Source organism: Artibeus jamaicensis, unplaced genomic scaffold, assembly GCF_021234435.1.
Source record: "Artibeus jamaicensis isolate MK-2021 breed Jamaican fruit bat unplaced genomic scaffold, CSHL_Jam_final contig_1015, whole genome shotgun sequence".
NCBI classification, from domain to species: domain Eukaryota; kingdom Metazoa; phylum Chordata; class Mammalia; order Chiroptera; family Phyllostomidae; genus Artibeus; species Artibeus jamaicensis.
In genome coordinates this window covers 8,525,601-8,544,554 of record NW_026521194.1, presented here as the reverse complement: position 1 = coordinate 8,544,554, position 18,954 = coordinate 8,525,601, and the positions used below count along the sequence as shown (strand labels likewise).

Here is an 18,954-nt window from a genome sequence, read left to right as displayed (position 1 = left end):
TACCAGGTAACCCTGTTCCAGGTAACAGACGTCTGGAGGGAGGAATCTTGGGGGTAAAAATCATGTGCAATGTGCGCAGGCAGGGGCGTGGACATAGAATGCAGCTTGGTGGAATGCCGTGCCTAATTTTTCACCTAACTCCTATCTACTTTGCCCTGGTCTGGCCTTGGTCTCCTTCTCCTCTTCCTCCCTCTCTTCCCACCTACCTTCCTTTCTTTTTCTTTTCCTTCCTTCTTTCCTTCCTTTTATTTCTTTATAATTTTTATGGTCATTAAATATATATTAACAATTATTTTTAATTTAAAGATTTTATTTTTATTTTTAGAGAGTGGGGAAGGAAGAGAGAAAGAGAGGGGGAGAAACATCAATGTGTGGTTGCCTCTTGCATGGCCCCCACTGGGGAGCTGGCCCACAACCCAGGCATATACCCTGCCTGGGAATTGAACCAGCGACCCTTTGGTTCACAGCCTGCACTCAATCCACTGAGCTACACCAGCCAGGGCTATATATAACAAAATTTGCCATTTTAACCATTTAAGTGTACAATTCAATGGTGTTATTTATATTTATAGTGTCACACAACCATTATCAGTACCTACTTCCAAGTATTTCATCACCCCAAACAGAAACTCTGTACCATTGTCACTACCTACTTCCAAATATTTCATCACCCCAAACAGAAACTCATTAAGCAATAATTCCCATCCCCCAATTCTCATCCTCTAGTAACCTCTAATCTTTCTCTCTATGAAGTGGAATCATATGATATTTGTCCTTTTATGTCTGGCTTTTTCACCTAGCATAATGTTTTCAATGTTCCTGTTGTAGAATGTATTAGAACTTCAATTCTTTTTATGACCAAATAATATTCCATTATTTCCACCTTTCATTTATTCATTCTTCCGTTGACAAGACACTTGAGTAGTTTCCATCTTTTGGCTACTGTGAATAATACTGTCATGAACATTGACATACAAGTATCTGTTTGAGTCCCTGTTTCTTTTTTCTTTCCCCATTCAGTGGTTTGGGCCCCCCTGTGGACAATGAATTGACAAAAAATATGAGGGTTTATTTCTGGGCTTTCAATTCTATTCCATTGCTCTCGGTTTTTATTATTATAGCTTTGTAGTAAGTTTTGAAATCAAGAAGTGTGAGTCTCCTGACTGTTCTTTTTAAAGATTGTTTTGGCCATTCTGGGTCCCTTGAAATTCTGTATGAGTTTTAGGATAGGTTTTGCCATTTCTGAAAAAAAAAAAAATGCCATTCTGATTTTGACAAGCATTGCATTTGAATATAGCTTTGGGTAATATTATCATCTTAATAAGATTGCCTTCCAACCCATGAATATGCCATGTCTTCACATTTATTTGGGTCTTCTTTAATTTTTTCAGTAATGTTTTATAATGGTTTATAGTTTTCAGTGTACAAGTCTTGTTCCTCCTTGATTTAATTTATTCCTAACTAGTTTATTCATTTTGGTCCTATCTTCACAGATTGTTTATTGCTGGTGTGTAGAAATGCAACTGATTTTCGTGTGTCGTTTTATACCCTGCAGTTTTGCCTTGCCATGTTTTTGAGCTTTACTTGCCACTTTCCCACACTGGTCTGGTTCTGAGATAGGAAAAGGGAGACCAGCGCCTGCACCTGTTTTTCGGGCAGCCCCAGATGGGTTAGAACAAACGGACAAAAATAATTTGTGGTTAAAGTCTACTCTGCTCCCTCCAGAACCAGACACCAGGGTCCGCCTCTGACTGCTGTCTTCAAGACCACCACCCAGCAGAGAGCGGAAGTAGCACAAGGACAAGTGGAAATGCCACAAGCTTTTCTTAAGTTGCCATTATCTTGACTCAGCATTTACTTGGTTGCGGTAAACTTTTGACTATTTTTCAGAGTTTTGACAAAGTTAATTCTGATGTTGTCTGTTTTGTTTTTCCCCAATGTTTCTGTGAAGGGACAGTTCTTTGGAGCTGCCTGCTCCACCATTTTACTGACATCCTCTTTATCTTTGTAATGTAAAACTTTCATTGCCACGCAGCATGTACAAAGGCATACAAATCAGAGGAATTTTTATGAAGTGTGCAAAGCCATGAAACCAGCACCCAGAACTCGGAAGCCCCCCGTGTGCTCCCTTCCATTGTTAATTACTGCCTTCCCACTCCAGAGAAACCATGACCTTCAGTTCTACTACCCTGCATTCCGTTCATCTGTTTTGTCCTTTATGCAAATGGAATCCTGCAGTACGTTGTTTTTTGTGTCTGGTTTCTTTCAGTCAGCATTATGCTAATGAGGTCCTCTCGCGCATATAACAGTAGTTCATTGACTCTCATCCTGGTACATAATCCCGTTATATGCATATATTACAATTTACTATTTATTTTACTGTGATGAGTATTTGAGCAATTGTAAGTGAGGGACCATCACAGACAGCACCAGTAAGAACATCACTGTGCACACCTCCTGGTGAGCATGTTTACACATTTCTGTACCAGTTGCACCCGGGGGTGGGGTCACAGGGTCATGGGGTGGGCACAGTCCTGCTGTCATGACGATGGCTAGGTTTCCGCAGTGCTCCTAGCGGTTGGCACTCTCCCAGGAGTGCATGAAGGTTCCACTGAAGTGGACCAACACTCGACGATTTGTAATTTTAGTGTTTTTACCTTCGTTCACTTGTCTTTGGAATTTTACCTATCCTCGTGGAAGCATAGGGTTATCTCGTTGTGGCTTTACATCGCATTTCCCAGATGGCTAATGTGGGAGGCGGCTCCTTCCCACAGGTGCCTGCCACAGTTTCTTTCAGCACACATGGCACTCTACAACCAACCCGGCCGCTCTACAACCGACCCGGCCGCTCTACAACTGACCTTGCTGCTCTACAACTGACCTTGCTGCTCTACAACTGATCTTGCTGCTCTCCCGTCAGGAAACAGAGTCTAACTTCCTCTTGAACCTGGAATAGCATCTGACTAGAGTATGCTGCATCACTTTCTTTGCCTCTTCATTTTTATGTATTTTTTAAAATTATATTTTATTGATTATGCTATTACAGTTGTCCCAACTTTTCCCCCTTTGCCTCCTCCACCCAGCACCTCCTACTCCCTCAAGCAATCTCCACACCATGGGTCATGTCCATGGGTCCTGCATGTAAGTTCTGTGGCTACTCCATTTCCTATACTGTACTTTACATCCCTGTGGCTATTCTGTAACTACCTATTTGTACTTCTTAATCCCCTCACCTTTTCACCCATTCCCTCACACACCCCTCCCATCTGGCAACCATCAAAATACTCTCTGTAGCCATGGTTCTGTCTCTGTTCTTCTTCTTTGCTTAGTTCTTTTTTAGATTCAATTGTTGATAGATATGTATGTATTGCCATTTTATTGTTCATAGTTTTGATCTTCTTTTTTTAAATAAGTCCCTCTGACATTTCATATAACAATGGCTTGGTGATGATGAACTCCTTCATTTTTTCTTGTCTGGGAAGCTCTTTATCTGCCCCTCAATTTAAATGATATCTTTGCTGGACAGAGCAGTGTTGGTTGTAGGTCCCTGCTTTTCATCACTCTGAATACTCCTTGCCACTCCCTTCTAGCCTGCAAAGTTTCTTTTGAGAAATCAGCTGACAATGATATGGGAGCTCCCCTGTTAGAGAGATAACTGCTCTTCTCTTGCTGCTTTTAACATTCTGTCTTTATTTTTAAACCTTGAGCATTTCACTTGTGATGTGTGTTGGAGTGGGCCTCTTTGCATCCATCTTGTTTGGGACTCTCTGTGTTTCCTGCCATGCTATGAGGAAGCCAAGCCGTAAGGAGAGGCCGTGTGGAGGCACTCCAGACAGGCCAACTCAGCAGGTACTTTCTGATTTTTCCTTCATCCTTTGAGTCTTCCGAGCTGAAGTCTCTGACATCATAGAACAGGAATAAGTCATCCCCACTGTGCCCATTCCAATCCCTTGGATCACAGACTCATAATAGAAAGATTGTTGTTTTATGTTGCTAAGTATTTGGGCAGTTTGTTATTCAGCAGTAGCAAAAGTCTAATACAAATGACTGCTTTTACTACATATATGACTTGGGCAGTTATTCTGATCTAAAAGTTGAGAACTGAGTCTTACTCAAGAGGTTATATAACTTGCCAATAGATGGTAAGTAACAAAGCCAGGACTGGAAACTGTGTCTGCATGCCTATGTTCTTTACTGTTGGGAGCATTTGAGGGGTGGGGTGGGGGAAGAGAGAGATATCAACTGTTGAAATGGCTTTGTAACTTGTTCTTGTTTCTTCTTAATGCAACATTCTGAGTATTTTAATGGAACCCATGGTCTTTTGCTGTATTCTACTGCATCTTTTTTCAGTAAATTCTTTTGTTTCAAGATAGAGCCCCATTCAAGTGTCAGAGTGCAATAATGCCTCCAGATGCTCCCTTTTAATCAAGGGGCCTTCCCCCCATTACAGAAGCAGCGGTTGGAGTGCTTCATTTCCTTTCCTTTAGGGAGAAACTGACATAGCAGAGAACAAAGCAGTAAATTATGTGCTTTGCAAAAATTGGAGTTCAGAGCCAGCACTTCCTATTCTGAAGTGTAGAAGAGTTACCTTAGGTGGTAGAAGGGCAGGCAATGACACTGAAGTCTAGCAAAAGGAAGTCAGTTTAGAGCATTGATAACCACTGAGGCTTCCCTTTTCTGAATTCTGGCTCTGACTGCCAGTTATGACTTGGGCAATTATTTTTAATCTTTGTCCTTCTGTTTTCTAAAATATTGTTAACTTTTAGCAGGAATCAAATGAATTAGCATTATCTGCTCAGATCATTGCCTCGCACAGTATAAACCCTAAAATGTTAATTCTTCCTCCTCCCTTCCTCATCTTTTCTTCTTTCTCATTCTTATCCTTCTTCTAGGCTCTGTGTACCCCCAGGGCCTGTGTCCTGCACTTCTCCTTTACCAGGACCTTGCGAATCCAAGAACAGAAGAGGCCTGTGCCTGCTGCCTGGAACTAAGTCCCGGGGATCCTCTCATGCCTCATAAAGGGCATCTGAGATATGTGGGCAGATAGACGTGAGATGATCTCAAAGTTCTCCTTGCCCTGAGTTCTCAAAGGGGCAGGTGCTCACTGGAGGGCATGTGGAAATAGGAGAGGAAAGGAGACAAGGAGGGAGGGAGGGGGAGGGAGAGAGGGAGGGAGGGGGAGAGAAAGAGGGAGGGGAAGAGACCTGAGAGCCTTTTGGTCAGGAAAGGTACAGGATGAAGTCAGGCAGAAATGAGGATGTTTCAGTTAATGTCATCACTGGCCAGTGGCGGCTAAAGATGAGTTTGGGACCCTCATATGTGTTGAGCACAACATAATCCCTCAGTGTGAGACCCGACCCCAAGGAAAGGAAAGGGCAGGTACAATACTTCAATTCTGACAGTAACTACTCAGAGTCGGTGCAAACTCACAGGTTTAGGGCACAGTCTGCAATAAGACTGCCTTCACTTCCGATGCCAACCACAAGTTTGGGGGTTCCCAGACCTCCTGTACTTTTGTCCAACTGGATATAAACTCAAGGGTTCTTACAACCCCCTTAGACCTGATCATTCACTAGAATGACTTTGAAAACTAGAAAAACTTTATATGTACAATTACAATTTTATTATAAAGTACATGAATCAAGACCAGCCCAAAGTAGAGACCTATAGGATGAAATTATTGTATATCAGTGTATATAGGGCTGTATCATAGTTTTTTAAGGCTACAAATAACTTCAATGCATGGAGTAACCATAATTTATATCATTAGTCCCTTACTGATGGGCATCCATGTTGTTTTCAATATTTTATTCATCTGTGCAAACAATGCTGCAATAAATATCCTGTGTATTTGTGATTTTGCAAATGTGAAAGTATATTTATCTGTAAACTCCTAGAAGTAGGTAAATTTTTTATTTTTTTTATTTTTTATTTATTTTATTTTATTTATTTATTTTTAAAAATATTTTATTTATTTCTTTTTAGAGAGAGGGGAAAGGAAGGAGAAAGAGAGGGAGAGAAACATCAATGTGTGGTTGCCTCTCACACACCCCCCACCGGGGACCTGGCCCGCCACCCAGGCATATGCCCTGACTGGGAACCGAACTGGCAATCCTTTGGTTCTCAGGCCAGTGCTCAATCCACTAAGCTACACCAGCCAGGGCTATTTTATTTTTTTTTAAGATTTTATTTATTTATCTTTAGAGGGGAAGGGGAGGAGAGAGGGAGAGAAATATCAGTGTAAGGTTGCCTGTTGTGCATTCCCTGCTGGGACCCAGCCTACAACCCAGGCATGTGCCCTGACTGGGAATTGAACCGCAATCCTCTGGTTCACAGGCCTGCACTCAATTCATTGAGCTACACCAGCAGGGCTAATTTTTTTTTAAAACTTTAAATTTTGAAAGGTCTGTAGCAATTTGCACTCCCTTGAACCATGATAGAATTGTTTTCCTACGCCCTCCATTTTCAAACTTTTGTTCTTTGCCAATATTATAAGTGAAAAATGGTTTCTTAATTAGTTTTGAGTTGTCTTTTATTATAAGTAAAGTTGAACAATTTTGTATATGTTTAAGAACCACTTTAATTCCTCTTCTATGAATTATCCATTGTTTTTATTTATTTATTTTTAAACTTTTATTCAAATTATAAAATAATATTTGCTATTTAAAGATTCTTTTGTTGAGTAAAAAAAATCCAGCTACATGTTTTTTATTTATGAGAGTTACTTTTAAGTCAAGATAACTTATAATAATTGAAAATAGAGGAGTGGCCCTGGCTGGTGTAGCTCAGTGGATTGAGTGTGGGTCTGCAAACCAAACAACCGTGGTTCGATTCCCAGTCGGCACATGCCTGGGTTGCAGGCCAGTTCCCAGCAGGGGACGCACAAGGGGCAACCACACATTGATATTTCTCTCCCTCTCTCTTTCCCTTCCCCTCTAAAGATAAATAAATAAAATCTTTTAAAAAAAGAAAATAGAGGAATGAATGAGGATATGTCAAACAAATGCTTAAAAACAAAGTGGGAATAAATATAAAATCAATCAAACTAAAACAAAACAATTTAATGTTTCAAATTTATAAGTGGTGTTATTCATCCGGAATATGTAACAGGAACGTTTTTGAACCTGACAATAGATCTTCAAAAGTATAAAACAAAAATTGTTGGAAATTCAGTAACATTTGATAAATCTTTATTTTGGGGATACTTGAATGTTTTTCTCTGAGACGTTACCAAATCAAGAAAACAAAAATAAGTAAGGCTATAGAGGATTTAAATAACAAAATTAATAAGTCAGTGAACAATATGTGTTTTTCAAAAATACACACTGGACATTCAGAAAAATAAGCAGGCACTAGTCCATCACAAGCATTTCAATAATTCTAAAAAAGCAGAACATAGACACTCTGACCATAATGTAATGACATTAAAAATTAATAACAAAAGAATGATCTCTTTCAAAACAAAACAAAAACAAAACTCCAAGTATTTGCAAGCAAATAAAAGCATTTTCCTTACATGACTCAATAAAACATTGATCAAAATGGAAATTAAAAACTACTTGGAGATGGATGTTAATGAGAGAAACAGTTATTGAATCTTGTTGGATATGGCCAAAATAGTATCACATAAAAATGTATCACATTTATTAGGAAATAAGAAACTTTCATTAAGCAATTTTTTGGTTAAAAAAATTAAAAATCAAGAAAATAAGCCTAGGGAAGGGGGAGAATTAGTATATAAAAACATAAATCGAATCTCCACTGCTGTTGCTATTGGACTCAACTCTCTCAAGAATAATTTCAAAAGCTTGAAAAAAAAATGACAAGCATTTACTTGAAGTCATTGGCATGGGAGAACAAACAAGGAAGAGTTACTAGGCATGAAAGAAGACAGAAATCCAGAGTTAAATCAGGCAGAGGTACCCCTTTCCTGTTAGTGGACCTGCTCATTTGCAGAAGCAGAAGCAGGGAAGTGAGTGGTTTAGACTCATGGGCCTGGGAGGGAAAAGCTGGGGTCCATGATCTCTTATACCAAAACTTTGGGAGGGGACCCCAAAAGATTCAAGACTGGAAACAGATTAGCTTTCTACAGGACTGCAGCTCAGTTCTAGAACATTTCACTGCCAGAACTGAATCAGGGTGACCCTGGATTGCTTGTACCTTTAGGGAACTGGAAAATGAAAGTGAATCTTCCCTGAGGGAAGTGAAGTCATCCCAAGCCTCCAATTAGTTCCACCAGAAACAGAGAGCATTTTCTGGCACACAACAAAAAGTAACCAGGCCCAGGAGGAAACATGGCGACAGGAACAAAAACCACCAGAAGCAATAGATAACAGAGCTTGCCCCACATAGGTTCCAGGTATTGGAGTTATTGGTCATAATCCTTAAAACAACTGCTCTTACAAAATTAAAAAGGATAATAACAAAGAAAATTAAGAGTTTGCCATAAAACTAGAAATATAGTAAAGGGCATAACTTTTTGAAAAAAATTAATTGAAATTGAAAACTGGAAAGTATAAAAATAGAAATTTAAGAATTTTTTTTACACTATCCTAGGATGGAATGGACCACCTCAGTAGCTTCTGAGGCCAATACATTTCTATCACCACAACTACTTTAGCAAACCTGGTTCCCTTCACTTCTGCAACATCATGCAGAGTTAGTGATCGAGTTTGCATGAAATTTAAGAATTTAATGAATAAATTTAACAACGGATTAGACAGAGCTGAATAAAGAAAAAATGAGCTAGATGGTACAGAAGGACAGACAAATACCTAAGAGAAGGGAGGGTAAGAGGCAGGAAGGATACAGCCAAAAGGAGATATATATATATATCTCCTTTGCAAGCAAATAAAAATATTTTCCTTACATGACTCAGATTAAAACAGAAATCGAAATGGAAATTAAAAACTATTTGGAGATGGGTGTTAATGAGAGAAACTGTCACTGAATGTTGTTGGATATGGCCGAAATAGCATCATGATATGTGTATCACTATATATATATAGTTATAACTATATAACTATAGTTATAACTATATATATATATCAAGATACATAAATCTTGAAGGATGTCTATCTCTACCTTCATCTTGCAGTCCTGCTAGGAGAGGGGAAATAGAAATGGGATAGAAGCAGTGTTTAAACAGATGATGCCTGAAAAACTCCCCAAACTCAGGAAAGACCCGCAGTCACAGATGCAAGAAACCATGACCCCTAACAGGGGAAGTAAAAAGAAATCCACTCAGTCCCATCGCTGTTCCTCTGAAGTGAATGTGCCCTTCTGCCCTCCCCCCACCCCCAGCGGGTTGTAAATAACCAGTTCTGCAAATGCTCTGAGAACAAGCTTCACTGTCCTGCTGGTTCTGTCCCTAACGGGTCGACTAATCTTTGACCCTGTGTTTCTTTTACATTTGTACAAGTTGTGTTTTTAACTTTTTGAAAAGTATATTTTGAATGTGTGAAACAAAGAATTCATGAAGCAATACTTTTTCTTGCAATATTTTCTATACTTTTTGTTTTATTATTTTCCATCTTACTGAAGAGTAATTCTGCTCACACACTGACCCGATGATGTCAGCTTGCAGTTTGAAAAATCCGGCCTTAGCAAACTTGGGGCTGGGTGCGGGGTGCGGAGGAAGAGGCGGGAGCGAGTGGAAAGGCATTTAAAAAACCTATTTAAATTTGGTGCACTGTGTGGCTTCCCGCTCTCCCTCCAGAAACCAGATGACCTCGGTCACTGGGCCTTTTAATTCAGTTTTGTTTTTCCTGCTCTCTCAAGCACTCAGACTCTGGGGTCCACGCGGGGCGGGGCGGGGGCAGGAATGGGGCGGGTGCGGGGCGGGAACAGGAGTGGGGGGGCGGGGCGAGTACTTTAGAACAAGCCGGCGGCCAGTTTAATCTCGGCAGCCGGTTCCCTGCTGGACTAGGGCTGGCCGCACTGGGTGGGGCCTCCTGGCTTTTGGGGGCCTCGGGACTTCCTAGAACTTTTTGTGTTATTGCTGAGTTCGGACAAAGCGAACTTCAGGTTCTCCTGGAGAGTGCTGGGAAGTGCGAGGCGCGGAGTCACGGAAGGGGCGGCCGTCGTCCGTGCTCTCGGGGTCTCCCTAGGGTCCCTGCGCGTCTTCTGCCTTTGTGTTGCCTCGTCCCTTCCTGGGGCTGGGAGGCACAGTTGCAGAAAGTGACTTCTGTGCGCTCGTTAGCTACTGTTTGGAGGGATTGAGAACCACGAGGTGAAGTGAACAGTAAGGGGCCTGGCCGGCCTTTTCCTGGCCCACTCGGGGATACTGGTGCCCTTGAACCCGCCCTTGAACCCGCCCAGGGCGGGACCTGGGCATTCAGCACTGTTTCCAAAGGCAGCAGTGGTGTGAGCCATGGATCGCATTGGTGCGCTGGGCTGCGCGAGGCTGCGGTGGGCGCTGCTGGGAACGAGAGTGGCCTGCCCAGGCCTCAGTCCACACGGGGCCAGAGCCAAGGCTTCGATGCCCAATGCCCTCCCGGCGGCCGCCGCAGCCGAGGCTCCCCAAACCGGGCCTGGCGACCGGAGGCTGCGGAGCCTGGAGGAGCTTTCAGGACCAGGGCCGCTGCGCTTCTTCTTCCAGCTATTAGGGCAAGGCTACGTTTTGCACATGCACCAGCTCCAGGTAAGCGCGGGGCTTCGTGCTGGGGAAGAGGGGTGAGTGAGCCCTGGGACACGGAGGCTGGGAATGGGACGACACTGGACAAAAAGTGAAGAACTTGGGAACTCAGCTCAGCATCGACTAGGGCGCTGGTCAAACCCTGGACATCTGTACGCGTTGTGTGCAAAGGGTAGACAGAGCCCTTGGAACTGAAATGAGCAGATCGAGGAGTGCTGAGAATCAGGAGGGCACTAGAAAGGAGGTGACTCGGAAGGCTAGGTTTAAAGTGGGCAGAGCCTGAGAGAGGAGGGAACTGCTTTGGCAATAGAATGACAGATGCAAGTGTATAGGCTGCCAGGAGTTACAGAACCACTGTTTAGTTCTGTGGTCATACTGGCTACCACAGACTTCTTCCAAAGGAAATGGCTTCAGGAGGATTACAGCGGTTCCCCAATTAGCCAGGCAAATTTCCCCTTAGGGGGAAAAAAGATGTCACTTCTCAGGGAGTGGATCCAATCATAGGCATTAAGGAAAAGGTGTACTTATTGTTATTAAGAAATCAAGTCCCAGCGAGGAGTATTTTTAAAATATTTTTAATTGATTTTGTTGATTTGTATTGTTACAGTTGTCCGTTTTCTGCCTCTGACCCTCTCCCAGTACCCTCCTTCCCTCCAGCAGTCCCCTCCCTTAGTTCATGGCCATGAGCCATGCATAGGAATTCTCTGGCTTCTCCATTTCCTATACTGTTCTTAACATCCCCCTGTTTGTTTTGTGCCTACAAATTTGTACTTCTTAATCCCTGCACCTTTCCCCCCATACTCCTTCCCCCTGCCAGCTAATAACCCTCCAAATGATCTCCATATCTGTGTTTCAGTTCCTGTCTTGCTTGTTTGCTTAGTTTGTTTTTGAGGTTCAGTTGTTGATAGTTGTGCATTTGTTGCCATTTTAATGTCTATAGTTTTTATCTTTTTCTTATATAGTTCCCTTTAGCATTTCATATAATAAGGGCTTGGTGATGATGAACTCCTTTAGTTTTACTTTGTCTGGGAAGCACTTTATCTGCCCTTCCATTCTAAATGATAGCTTTTCTGGATAGAGTGAGTAATCTAGGTTGTGGGTCCTTGCTTTTCATCACTTTGAATACTTCTTGCCAGTCCCTTCTTGCCTGCAAAGTTCCTTTTGAGAAATCAGTTGACAGTGTTAGGACAACTCCTTTGTAGGTAACTCTTTGCTTTTCTCTTACTGCCTTAAAGATTCTCTCTTTATCTTTAATCTCTGGCATTTTAATTATGGTATGTCTTGGTGTGTTCCTTTTTAGGTCCAACTTATTTGGGACTCTCTCTGCTTCCTGGACTTGTATGTGTATATTCCTTTGCCAAAATAGGGAAGTTTTCTTTCATTATTTTTTTTTTCAAATAAGTTTTCAATTTCTTGCTCTTCCTCTTCTCCTTCTGACACCCCTATGATTCGGATGTTGGTACGACTGGAGATATCCCAAAGGCTCCTTATTCTATTCTCATTTTTAAAAAAATATTTTTTCTTTTTGTTGCTCTGGTTTAATGCTTATTTCTTCCTTATGTTCCAAACCATTGATTTAAATCTCAGGTTCATCTCCTCCATCATTGGTTCCCTGTGGATTTTTCTTTATTTTACTTAATGCACCTTCATTTCTGCCTGGTTCTGTTTTATGTTGTTGCAGTACCCAGTGATATCTTTGAGTGTCCTGATCACCAGTGTTTTGAACTCTGCATCTGATAGGTTGCTTATCTCCATTTCATTTAGTTCTTTTTCTGGAGTTTTTTGTGTTCTTTCATTTGGGCCATATTTGTTTGTCTCCTCAATTTGGCAGCCTCTCTGTGTTTCTTTCTGTGTCTTAGGCAGAGCTGTTTTGATTCCATGTCTTAACAGTGTGGCCCATTATAGAAAAGCACCCATCTGGATGAATGTGGCTTCTTTAACCCTTGGTCATTAGGCCCTGGCTTGTGTGGCTCAGTGGACTGAGCGCCAGCCTGCAAACCAAAGGGTCGCTGGTTTGATTCCCAGCCAGGGCATGTGCCTGGTTATGGACTGAGTCCTCAGTAGGCGGGGCACATGAGAGGCAACCACACATTGATGTTTCTTTCCATCTCTTTCTTCCTCCCTTCCCCTATGCCTAAAATAAATAAAATCCTTAAAATAAATAAATCCTTGGTTGTTGGACTTCCATGCAGCCCAATTACCTGAGAATCTGGGTGATGTTTGTTCTGTAGTTTAGTTGTAACTTTTACTGCAGTTGTGTGTGGAGGCGAATCATGTTTATCTACACCTCCATCTTGGCTAGAAGTCTCTTAATCTGCCCGTAGTCAGCCAGGTGGTCTGTGCAGTGGCCTCTTGTACCCACCGTGCCCCGGCCAATTTCCAGTAAGAAGGATTTATATAGGAGAACACTGATACAAGGCAGGGATGAATGGTTAGCCCCCTGACTATGGACAGAGACAAGAAAACCCAGTATTGGTTAAGTTGGAGAGGTTTTCAGGAGATCAACTAAATTAATGCATACACTCTGTCCCAGGCATTTTCCAAGTGTTAGGACTCAATGAGATAAAGCCAACACCCTGTTGCGGTTTATATACTCTTTTGGGGGAAGAGGGATGTAAGTGTTATATGCCATTGAGTTGGCTCCATCTCCTGGTGACCCTATGAATGAGCGATGTCCACAGTGTTCTCACCTCAACAGCCCTGCTCAGCCACTGTAGGCTCATGTCCTTGGCTTCTTTTATGGAGTCATTGCATCTCATATTTGGCCTTCCTCTTTTCCAGGTCCTGGACTGGGCTGGTGAACAGACTGGCTACCATGTGGCTGTGCTGGGCTGTGGTCAAAAAACAGGAGGAGCTATGGGGACTGGGATAGGACAAGCCTTTCAGGAGGTCTTTGGAGGCCAGATTAAGGCCCCAGTTCCTCTGAGGAGCCATGGTGGGCTCTTGAGCAGACATGGGATGAAGATGCCTTCCCAGAGACACTGTCCAAGTTATGGTGTGTCCAGTAGGATGGATTATACAGCAGAGGTGGAGAGGGTCTCGGGTGATGAAGGCTTGGGCATGGCAGGACCTGAGCCACCCTCCAGAAAAAGCTGGAGTGGGAGTTGAGGATGAGGGAAAAAAGGACTTTAATGGTTTGAATGCATGAATTGACCAGTTTCTCTGCACCTGCCCAGGCTACTGCTGTCTCCTCTGGGACCTTTCCTGCTGGGGTTGTGTTTCTGAGACTTGGCAGGCAAATCCTATGGTACTTAGAGATGTTTAAAAAATTGTTCCCTTTGGGCTCAGGTCTGAGTAACTAAGCAAGCTAAGAAAGCAGAATCCCGTATACTTCTTCTGCTTGATTTGGCCTCTAGAAATTTGAGAGGCCCAGTGAATGGTCCAGGGTGGAGGCTCAAGATTTCTCATCATTTCTGAATGGCAGTTTACTGGGAGGTTTTGCTCAGGATTTTCTATAGAACAGTAACTACCAAAGAAATTCTAGATGGTCCTAGGAGGAGTAGGAGGAAGCAGGAGAAAGCCAGGAATGCGTGCCCTTTTAAAGGAGAGGCCAAGGCCAGGATTCAGGAGAGCCACCTGTTTCCAGCCCTTACATCCCAGAGATCTGGACTCATATCGACCTGGGCTGTCCCATGGCAACTATTAGCCCTTCCCACCCACAACATGTGGATGGTGTGAGTTAATAAAAGACAGAATCGTACACATTTATAAAACCCAGTTAATACCCCTGTTGAGGAATAGGATGCATTCTAGTGACCCACTTTGTATCAGTTCAAATTCATTTGGTTGCCACTCACACTGGCTCATACTATAAAGTAATTTTATTGGTTCATATAATCCAAAAGTCTAGTGGTTGGGTGCCCTTCAGGTACAATTTGCTCTAGGAATTTATAAGATCAAAGCTACTGTTTTGTTTTTCTGTAGTTTTCTTGGCTCTGCTGTCTTGCAGAAGTTAGTTGACTGGCTTGGGTTAGTTGGCCATCCCTGAACTCACTGTAGTGGCCACAAGCATACTCTTACTTAGCTTAGACCCATGAAGGTTCACCCCTAAATCTGGGGTTCGGGTCTTTCCCCCTAAGCTCATACAAGGGGGAGGAGTGGAAATGATATAAGGGCATCTGACTATAATGTTCCCAGCACCCTCAGTTGTGGGAAACTGCACATCCCACATGAAAAATGTCAAGTCAGCTCAGGGAAGCATTGTGGACTTAGGAGGGTGGGGTGGGAACTGGGACATGTGTAAACCATGCTAGTCCATACATGCTAGTTCCTTTCTCTTTCCTAACCAAAATAATGTCAAGAATGTTGGAAAAATGAAATGTGAATGTGTTAAATGTATATGTAAATTTATATCGAACTGATATCTTTTAAAGATGTCAACCCTAAAATGATGTGATCAGCTGTCTATTCTGCAGCTCTTATGGTCAACCCCCTAGATTGGTGAGCTCCCTAATGCCCTGTGCACATACTTGTCACTTCATGTATTGTGCTTCTTTTTTTATAGTTACAAAATGTTTTCTTGTGATGAGAACTTTTAAGACCTACTCTCTTAGCAACTTTCAAATGTATAATACCATATTATTCATTATAGTCACCATGCTGTACAATACATCCTCAGGACTAATTTATGTTATAACTGGGAGTTTGTACTTTTTGAGCACCTTCACTCATTTTGCCCACCCACCTACCCCCCACCTCTGGCAACCACCAATCTGTTCTCTATGAGTTCAGTTCTGTTTTATATCAGATTCGTATATATGTGGATCGTTCAGTATTTGTCTTTCTCTGTGTGACATTTCATTGAGCAGAATGCTCTCAAGGTCAGTCCATGTGGTTGTAAATGGCAAGATTTTCTTCTTTTTAGGGCTGGATAATATTCCATTGTGTATGTATATCACATTTTCTTTATCCATTCATCCATCGATAGACACTTAGGTTGCTTTGATGTTCTGGCTGTTGTAAGTAATGCTGCACTGAGTACAGGGTTGCATGTATCTTTTCAAGTTAGTACTTTCATTTTCTTTGGGTAAATACACAGAAGTGGAATTGCTGAATCCTATGGTAGTTCTATTGTTAATATGTTTAAGGAACCACAACACTGCTTTCCACAGCGGCCGCCCCAGTTTGCAGTCTCTCACCAGCAGTGCACAAGGGCCCCTTTCTCCACCTCCTCACCAACACTCACTGTTTCTTGTCTTTTCTGATGACAGCCACTAACAGGTGTGAAGTGATGTCCTCCTGGTTCTGATTTGCGTCTCCCTGATGGTTAGTGATGTTGAGCACTTTTCGTGTACTTGTTGGCCATCTGTATGTCTTCTTTGGAAAAATGTTTATTTAGATTCTCTGCCTATTTTTAAATTAGATTATTTTGTTACTGAGTTGTATGAGTTCTCTATATATTTTGGATATTAACCCTTATCAGACATATGATTTGCAAATATTTTTCTTATTCAGTAGGTTGCTTTTTCATTTAGTTGATGATTTCTTTTTGTAAAAAAAAGATTTTATTTATTTATCTTTAGAGGGGAAGGGAAAGAGAGAGGGAGAGAATATCAATGTGTGGTTGCCTCTCATGGGTCCCCTGCTGGGAACTGGCCTGCAACCCAGGCATGTGCCCTGACTGGGAACTGAACTGCAATCCTCTGGTTTGTAGGCCTGGGCCCAATCCACTGAGCTACACCAGCAAGGGCTAGTTGATGATTTCTTTTGCTATGCAAAAGTCTTTTAGTTTGCTATGGTCCCACTTGTTCATTTTTGCTTTTGTTGCCCTTGCTTTTGGTGTCAAATCCAAAAAAAATGTAGGGGCTTATTGCCTGTGTTTTCTTCTAGAAGTGTTATGGCTTCAGGTCTTATATTCAATTCCTTAATCCATTTTGAGCTAATTTTTGTGTATGGTATATGCTAGTGGTTATGTTTTATTCTTTTGCATGTGGTTGTCCAGTTCTCCCAACACCATGAATTGAAGAATACATGCCCTTTTCCTACTCTGTATTCTTGGCTCCTTTATTGTAAATTAACCATGTATGCATGGGCTTATTTCTGGGCTCTCTATTCTGTTCCACTGATCCATGCATCTGTTTTTTATGTCAATACAATACTATTTTGATTACTACAGCTTTGTAATAGCTGGAAGCATGATGCCTCCAGCATTGTTCTTTTTTTCTCAAAACTGTTTTGGCTATTCAGTATCTTTTGTAGTTCCATACAAATTTTAGAATTGTTTGTTGTAATTCTGTGAAAAAATTTCACTGGAATTTTAATAGGGATTGCATTGAATCCATATATTTGTTTTGGATAGTATGAAAATTTAACAATATTAGTTCTTCTAGTCCTTGAACATAGAGTATCTTTTATTTTGTATCTTCTCAATTTCTTTCTTCAGTGCCATAGTTTTCAGTGCACAGTGTATAGGTTCATTATTAGCATAGAAACAACTGATTTTGTATATTAATTTATATACTGCAACTTTACTGCATTCATTTATTAGTTCTAACAGTTTTTTTGTGAAGTCTTTAGGGTTTTCTATATATAATATGTCATCTACAAATAGTGACAGTTTTTACTACTTCCTTTCTGATTTGTATGCCTTTTATTTCTTTTTCTTACCTAATTGCTCTGGCTAGAATTTCCAATACTATGTTGAATAAAAGTGGTGAGAGTTGGCACCCTTGTCTTGTTCCTGATGTCAAAGGGAAATCCTTCAGCTTTTCACTGTCGACTCTAATGTTAGCTAGGGGCAGGGGAGGTTTGTCATGTATGGCCTTTATTTTTTTGTGGTTTATGAGAGTTTTATCATTAATGGATGTTGAACTTTGTCAAATGTTTTTAATGTGTGTATTGAGATGATCATATGTTTTTATCCTTTATTTTGTTAACGTGGTGTATAACATTCACTTGCAAATGTTTATTCTGGTATCCCTGGCATAAATCCCACTTGATCATGGTGTATGATCTTTTTAATGGATTGTTGGATTTGGTTTGTTAATACTTTGTTGAAGATTTTTGCATCTATGTTTGTCAGGGATAGTGGTCTGTAATTTCCTTTTCTAGTACTGTCCTTGTCTGGTTTTAGTATCAGGAAAATGCTGGCTTTGTAAAATGAGTTTGGAAGTATTTCCTCCTCTTCTACTTTTTGGAGGAATTTGAGAAGATTGGTACTATTTCTTCTGTAAATGGCAGAATTCACCAATGAAGCCATCTGGTCCTCAGCTTTTGTTTGTTGGGAAGTTCTTGATTACTGCTTGAATCTTCTTACTAGTAATTGGCCTGTTTAGATTTTCTACATCTTCATGATTCAATCTTGGTAATTTGTATGTTTCTAGGAATTTATCCATTTCTCCTAGGTTGTCCAATGTTTTGGTGTATGGTTGTTCACTGTAGTCTCCTATGATCCTTTGTATTTCTGTGGTATCATTTGTAACATCTTCTTTCATTTCTGATTTTATCTGCCTGGGTCCTCTTATCTTTTTTTCTTGGTGAGTCTAGCCAAAGATTGTCTATTTTGTTTATCTTTTTAAAAATAGCTCTTAGTTTTATTGACCCTTTCTATTGTCTTTCTAACCTCAATTTCAATTGTTTCCACTGTGATTGTTCTTTCTTCCTTCTACTAACTTTTGAGTAAGCTTGTTCTTCTTTGTTTGCTCCTTGAGGTGTAAAGTTGTGTTGTTTATTTGAGATCATTCTTACTTCTTATTCTATGTATTTATTGCTGTGAATGTCCTTCTTAGGACTGTTTTGCTGCTTCCCATAAGTTTTGCCTTGTACCATTTTTTGCATCCTTCACCTGAAGCCTCCAGTCTGACTCTCCACCAGACAGAAGCATTGAAGGCTAGATAACCTGTGACCCTCTCAATCTGGCAGGCTTTGTCCTGCCCAACACAGAGGATGTCATTCCCAGCTCCAGCAGCTCCAACAGCCCCACCACGTCAGCCTCTTTGCTTACCTGTGCCTCGGCTGGCAGTGTGAACAACCCCATCGTGACTCTGGGAAGATACAGTGCCTGGGATTAGTCTCCCTTGCTTCTTGATCTCCCCAGCTGTCCACTCATGCACCACTGCCACACTGGTGCTCTGAAGAGCATGTTTGGTTATATTGCTCCCCTGCTCAGGTGTTGCCACAGGGCCCAGGGACTCAGCTCAAAGCTCTTCACGTGCACATTTGAGGCCCCAGCTTCCTTTTCCCCAATACCCCTCCCTTTAAGCATTGGCGTGTTGTATTTCCACTCTCATTTGTTTTAGGTATTTTTATTATGTCTCTTTTGATTTCTTCTTTGACCCAGTGGATGTTCAGAAGCATGTTGTTTAGTCTTCACACATTTG

The 18,954-nt window shown here is 41.4% G+C and overlaps 1 protein-coding gene and 1 non-coding gene across 2 annotated transcripts in view; one reads left to right on the top strand and one right to left on the bottom strand.

The window, feature by feature from the left end:
• Positions 1-8,545: 8,545 nt before the first annotated feature.
• Positions 8,546-8,678, bottom strand: LOC119056907 (small nucleolar RNA SNORA66). The gene has a single exon (XR_005083970.2). It is a non-coding gene; the product is annotated as a small nucleolar RNA SNORA66 (small nucleolar RNA).
• A 1,212-nt stretch (positions 8,679-9,890) lies between these two features.
• Positions 9,891-18,954, top strand: part of LOC119056899 (sterol 26-hydroxylase, mitochondrial) — a 33,469-nt gene continuing 24,405 nt past the window's right edge. Inside the window, exon 1 of the mRNA XM_053668811.1 lies at positions 9,891-10,642. Within this exon, the coding sequence (XP_053524786.1) occupies positions 10,373-10,642 (270 nt within the window). The 5' untranslated portion in view covers positions 9,891-10,372. The remainder of the gene's footprint in view (positions 10,643-18,954) is intronic.